The sequence below is a fragment of the Schistocerca piceifrons genome, chromosome 2 (assembly GCF_021461385.2).
Source record: "Schistocerca piceifrons isolate TAMUIC-IGC-003096 chromosome 2, iqSchPice1.1, whole genome shotgun sequence".
NCBI classification, from domain to species: domain Eukaryota; kingdom Metazoa; phylum Arthropoda; class Insecta; order Orthoptera; family Acrididae; genus Schistocerca; species Schistocerca piceifrons.
The window spans coordinates 278,459,888-278,465,887 of record NC_060139.1 but is presented as its reverse complement, the minus strand read 5'-3'; the positions used below and the strand labels follow the sequence as shown (position 1 = coordinate 278,465,887).

At 38.9% G+C, this 6,000-nt stretch overlaps 1 protein-coding gene across 2 annotated transcripts in view; it reads right to left on the bottom strand.

The window, feature by feature from the left end:
* Positions 1 to 1,112: 1,112 nt before the first annotated feature.
* LOC124776802 overlaps positions 1,113 to 6,000 on the bottom strand; it is a 28,174-nt gene continuing 23,286 nt past the window's right edge. Inside the window, exon 3 of one of the 2 annotated variants that reach the window (XM_047251950.1) lies at positions 1,113 to 1,899. In XM_047251950.1, coding sequence (XP_047107906.1) covers positions 1,591 to 1,899 — 309 coding nt within the window. In that variant the 3' untranslated portion in view covers positions 1,113 to 1,590. The remainder of the gene's footprint in view (positions 1,900 to 6,000) is intronic. The other variant, XM_047251951.1, reaches the window with a different exon arrangement.

The following is a 6,000-nucleotide window of genomic DNA, read 5'->3' as shown; positions in this document are numbered from 1 at the left end:
ATCCACTGGGCTGTGAAAGGTAACTTCAAGGGCACTCTAGGTGTGTCACTGTTCACTGGGCTCCTCACTGTTATGATGTCTCTCAAATTAGGCACCTTACATAGAGATTAATGTTTGTTGTGTACTTCAGTAATAGATTACAAGTGTAAAGTGCGAACTGAGAGAGGATTTTAGATAGACTTTAATAACTGCCTCAAAAACAGCTACTGATAGAGCATGTACAAGTTCAGCATTCAAAGATTGCAGCCCATAATGCCTTTTCTCTCTCCCTATCAATAACAAAATTTTTATGGCTACAAATCTGTATGACTGCAGTTAGACATGCAGAGAACATGGCTACTTTTTTCTGCAGACCATCAAGATAAACCACCCACTTGAGAGCGATGTGAACTGCTCTTGCATAAACTGTCATGGATAGAAGCAAGACTGCAGCACAAGCACACTCCAACATTCATGCAACAAATGCATTCATGAAAGAAATATGTACTGTATACAAGAAAACTGTAATCATGCAGTGGATAAATGTATATTTTGTTTGAGAAATGTCAACAAATTATAGTTCCATATGCCAAAAAATAAATTCACTGTGGTTTCAACAAAGGTGGGTAACTGAAAATACTTTCAACTTTGTTAAAAAAATAATCTTTAAAATTATTTAAGCTGCAATAAGTGGAATTAAATGAAGAAATTTTCCACAAACAGATTACAACTTATGGATAATCAGGAAACATGCTCATATATAAGCATATTCCCTAACGTTTACATGCTATGTGATCATCCATTATCTGTTTAACCACACTCCAGACATATATGTAGCCACATTTTTCTGGCTTCTAAGACAGGAGTGAAGTATTTCCATTACCTTTTCCAATTAACCACCCACTTCTTCAATTTTATACAATACAGTGCCCATTAGTGTTCCTCTGTGCTTGTGTGTAATTCAGTTCATTTACTATCAGGCCCTGGACACCAATGAGACAAGTGAAGCAATTTTTACCAACTAATTCTTCATATTTTACTTAGTGTGGTACTTTGCATTGGGATAATACAATTAAGAACACATGGATATATAGACATTGATAAAAAAAAATGAGCCATCTGCGTGCTGCATGTGTTTCACACAAAAAATATGACTAGACTTTATTTGAAAATGACATTGTGCTCTCCGTATTTTACATGATGGGCTAACATTGGTTTGGACAAAGACACGACATTAACAATAGACTTTTCAAAAACTAGTGCACAAACACACATTAATACATATATTATACATTGTGAATGACACAACATCTCATTTCTTCATACCGTTTGGCAGTATTAAACAAGTTACAGGGATAATGAATACACCAATATTTTCTAAGGGTCTTCTAAATATTTCTGTATTTTTGCGAGATTCATAGTTAAAACTTTGCTCTATGTTATAATTTAATAAAAATGCATAAGGTCAAATTTGTCAGTGGGTGCTTAAATGTATTGTCCAGTAAGAGACAGAAGCTGAAAAAATTGTTACTTACATATTCACGTGAAAACTATTTAAGAACTACAAAATTTGTTCCTGCTGCAGCAACATCAAGTTTGTGAACACTAGCATTAATAAAGAGGGATTCCACCTCTCTGTAACCGTTCCATGTACAGAGCAAACAATAGTTTATTGTTTTCATAATAGTACGGATTATCAGTAGCGGTGAGAGATGGTGCATACTGGCTGAGTACGTGCTCTGACATCCATGGGTATTCCTGGCTTGTGGCGCAATTGTTTTCTATGAAGTTGCCATCAACACTGTGAAAATTAGTGCCACTATTCTTGTCTGTGGCACATGTGGGACCCAGTGAATGTGTTGACTGCAGCCGTTCATCTTTCATACTTTGCAAACCATTCCACTCTTCCACTGTTCCATCCTGAAATGTAAATATACAGGTAACAGTTGACAAGCACCACACAAAAGTGATGGTAACAGATAAGAAAAAAGTTATGTATAGACATTTATTTTCATGAGAAGCTCACAAGGCCAAATGCTAGTCACAATGACACAATGGCAGAAAGGAACTGTCATATTTGGACATGTCCACAACCATAGTGTGAATGAAGAGCTGCTTGAATTGTTAAGAGTATCAATGTGGACTGGTCTAAGTGGCTACATGGGAAGGTGAAGCACTTGCGGCAAATAATCTATACTACTATACAGGATTAGTAAGCAGAAAAGGTAGATGCTTTGAGAAGTAATAGTATTTGTGATTCTCCAAATGTACATATGACCTACTCCGAATGGTTTCCTAGATAGGACACGTTCAATGTACGTTGTTATTTATTTTCTGTATTAATCAGTACATTGTCATTGTTCACAAAATACCACAGTTGTGAAAAGGAATTTGAGAGGAACAATGTGGTACAGGGAACTTGTGGTCTATAAAGTCAGGAACTACTTTGAATTGGCCTACAAAAATTAACTGCGCTACAGTGCATGCATGCCGAGTGAGATTTTCAACAGTCTCTCGCTCCCTTCGTGCAAACTACTCATCCTGGAGAAGAAAATGAATAGGACCTTTTTTGCAGGAAATCTAATATGGTTTCACTTTGTACTGTGAGATGTTTTCACTGGAGGCCGTAGTTTTCGAGTCATTCAAGAAAAATGTACAAAACTAACATTCAACGTTTTCTATCTCGGAAACCACTGAGATAAGGCATACGTCCATATGAAGTTTTTTGTTCAAAAACACCGATATCTATCACCCTTCCCCTCACAGCATGTACCTTTCCTCTTGACTCTTCCTGTATGAAGACAAGAAGTTGTTTGTCATTTTACAAAAAAATCTTGAGAAGGTCTTGACTGATTTATGTCAAATTTTTACACAATATGCTGATAAACAATCAGACGGATGTAGGCTATATTCGCTTTTAAACAACAATGAACAGGTGTCCTGTTAAAAACAACTGCAAGAGAGAGAATGTTGTGCTGTGCTGTAAAATGGGTGGTTTAGTTTTCTTTCTTGCAGTGAGTTTTACCTACAATAGTAGGGCATTTAAACCACTAGACAAATTGTTTCTCCCATATACATGCCTTCTACTTGTATAAAATTGTACACAAAAATTGTATACACAACAATGCACTCTTTCGTTTTCTTCTTCGTAGTCGGTTTTAAGAGAAACATGAAAGTTGTATTCATTGTTTATCGGTTTACGATTGGAAGACTATTAAGGAATCTGAATTGTCCTTAACTTTGTAATCCTACCCACTCACAGATCAAAACTACACGAGACACGGTCATTGGAGCTACCACCCTCACAGGTTCCTTTCATACCTTGTATACAAACAATTCAAACTCATTTACCCACTAATTTTAAGTGACTTCATCTGCCAATCAAGGTTGTGTTTGCAATAACAATAAACAAGGCTCAAGGTCACTGGGGGGAAGGGGGAAGAGAAGATGGACAGAGAAGGGAGGAGGATATGGACACACAGAGGGGGGAGGAGGAGGTGGGCAGAGAGACAGAGAGAGAGAGGGAGGAGGACAACAAAGTGGACAGAGAGAGAGCAGGAGGAGGAGATTAGGGTGTACATGCAGGGGTAGGCAAAATAATGTGAACAGTGGTAGTAATTGGAAGGTTTTGTTTGACGGTCAACAATGCAGGTAAGGCATGTGTCACTCTGGACTGTGTGTGTTCAGTATGGACTAAGCATCAGTGCAGTTGTTTACAAGTAGTGCACACTTTGTATTTTCATTCAGAGACTAAGATTGACATGTAATGAAAGACCTAACAGAGTTCCAAAGAGGACAGATTGTGGGGGCCTGATTAGCTGGAGCATCAGTAACCAAGACAGCCAACTGTTTCAACAGTTATGAAAGCCTACACAAAACATTAAAAGACATCATCATGTAAACATAATTGTGAGCACACAGCAAAAGTAAATGACAGAATCGTCGTACGCTAACACGAATTGTGTCAAAACAACACAAAATCATGGCCATCTTTGAGACCCCAAATCTATCAGCACTCTCTGCCTAGAACTCCATAAAGTGAATATTCATGGACAAGCTACTATACCAAAACCATTAGTGACAACAAACAACAGAAAGAAGCATAACACATGGTGTTATGCTTCCTGAATGGCTGATCAGTGGGAACATGTCACATGGTCCGATGAGTCAACGTTTTCATTATTTCCAACATCAGGCCACATTTACACCTGGACAATGCCAAAAGAAGCCAACAATCCTGATTGCTTGATTCCAACGGTTAAGCATGGAGGTGGATGTGATGGTGTGGGCAGCCATATCATGGTATTCTGCTGGTCCTATCATTATTCTCAAAGGCCATGTTACAGAGAAGAATTATGTGAACATTTTAGGTGATCAGGTGCACCCCACGATTCAAATGTTGTTCCCAACAATGATGTCATATTTCAGGACAATAATGCACCTATTCACACAGCCAGGACAATACAATTGTGGTATGAGGAGCATGCAACTGAACTGTAGTCTTCCGCAGCCAGTGCAGCCCCTGGATTTGGACATTATCGAGCCCTTATGGGCAGTATTGGAGCACAGACTCCAGAGCAGATTTCCACCTCCCTCGTCACTACAGGAGTTAGAAGTTCTGATCAAAGAGTGGCATAACATTCCACTGGGGACTATACAATCATTACATGCCAGTATTCCACGAAGAATTGCAGCTGTATTATGGGCAAATGGGGGTCCAACCCGTTATTAATAAACTATTCCCAAGTAAGTACAGGTGTTCACATTATTTTGCCTATCCCCTGTACAATTCCAATACATATTCAGCAATTATAAATCACTGTGGACTTTGCTAGTGCAGTATAAGATGAGTGACCATAAGAAGATCCTAACCTACAGCGATCCGAGATAAATGTCACACCTTGCCAATGACAATCAGTTTCACACCAGACAGGAATTCCTGCCATCAGTGAATGGAGGTCATCTCAGGCAGTTTATGAGCAAATACTGCAAAGAGGAACTGTGTGTGACTGACATTTGGAGTCTGGTATCTCACAAGGAGCCATTACTCACAGCACCAGATAAAGATGCAGGTCTTCAATAGGCCAATCAATATGGAAACTGCACAGCACCTGTACGGAGGCGCACACTGTGGTGCAACAAATCACACTCTAGCCTCTTTTCAAATGATGGAAAGCACTAAGTGCACCGATGGCCCAATGTCATCGTTTACAATATACCACAGTTGTGGAAAGGAATTTGAGAGGAACAATTTGGTTCAGGGAACTTGTGGTCTATCAAGTCAGGAAACTACTTTGAACTAGCCTGCAAAAATTAACTGTGCTACAGTGCATGCACACCGAGTGATGTAGGTGTAGTTCCAGCCAGAGGTGCATCTATGACATTTTGGTGGTGACATCATGACTGCGGCGCACTTGTACAGGTTCTCTGTGAACTCAAACCAAGATGTTTATTCCAATACTCTTGGTGGCCATGTACTCTCCTCTCTTTTACATTTTTATCATGACCACTTAAGTAATCTCATCTTCTAAGATGACAACAGCCAATTCATAGTGTTACACACACATGTTCCTAGCTCGATGAACACTTACGCACAGACTGCTCCTCCACTTGCCCACTAAATCACCTGATATTAATTACACAGAAAATGTCTGGGACTATTTGGAACATCAGATGGAACATAGAACTCAACATCCTCATTTTTGGTCAATGAGTGGCTTCAGCTCAATATAACATACTACTTCATCAAATTGTGACTATTATCAAGGCCAGAGGTGGTGTTAAATGGTATATATGGCTGAAGTTTAAAGGAATAGTTGACCATACACTGGATAGATTTGTACCAGTAGAATAGTTGATAGTGGATGGAAACATCATAGTATAGTCACTTGAAGACAATTCTAAAGAAGCAGAGATTACGGCATAAAAGAAAGTGTAGGACTATAGATAGATAGATAGATACACTAAATGAAAGATGTTTGGCTGTCAAGAGAATGCATGATTACCGTAGCAGAATACTGT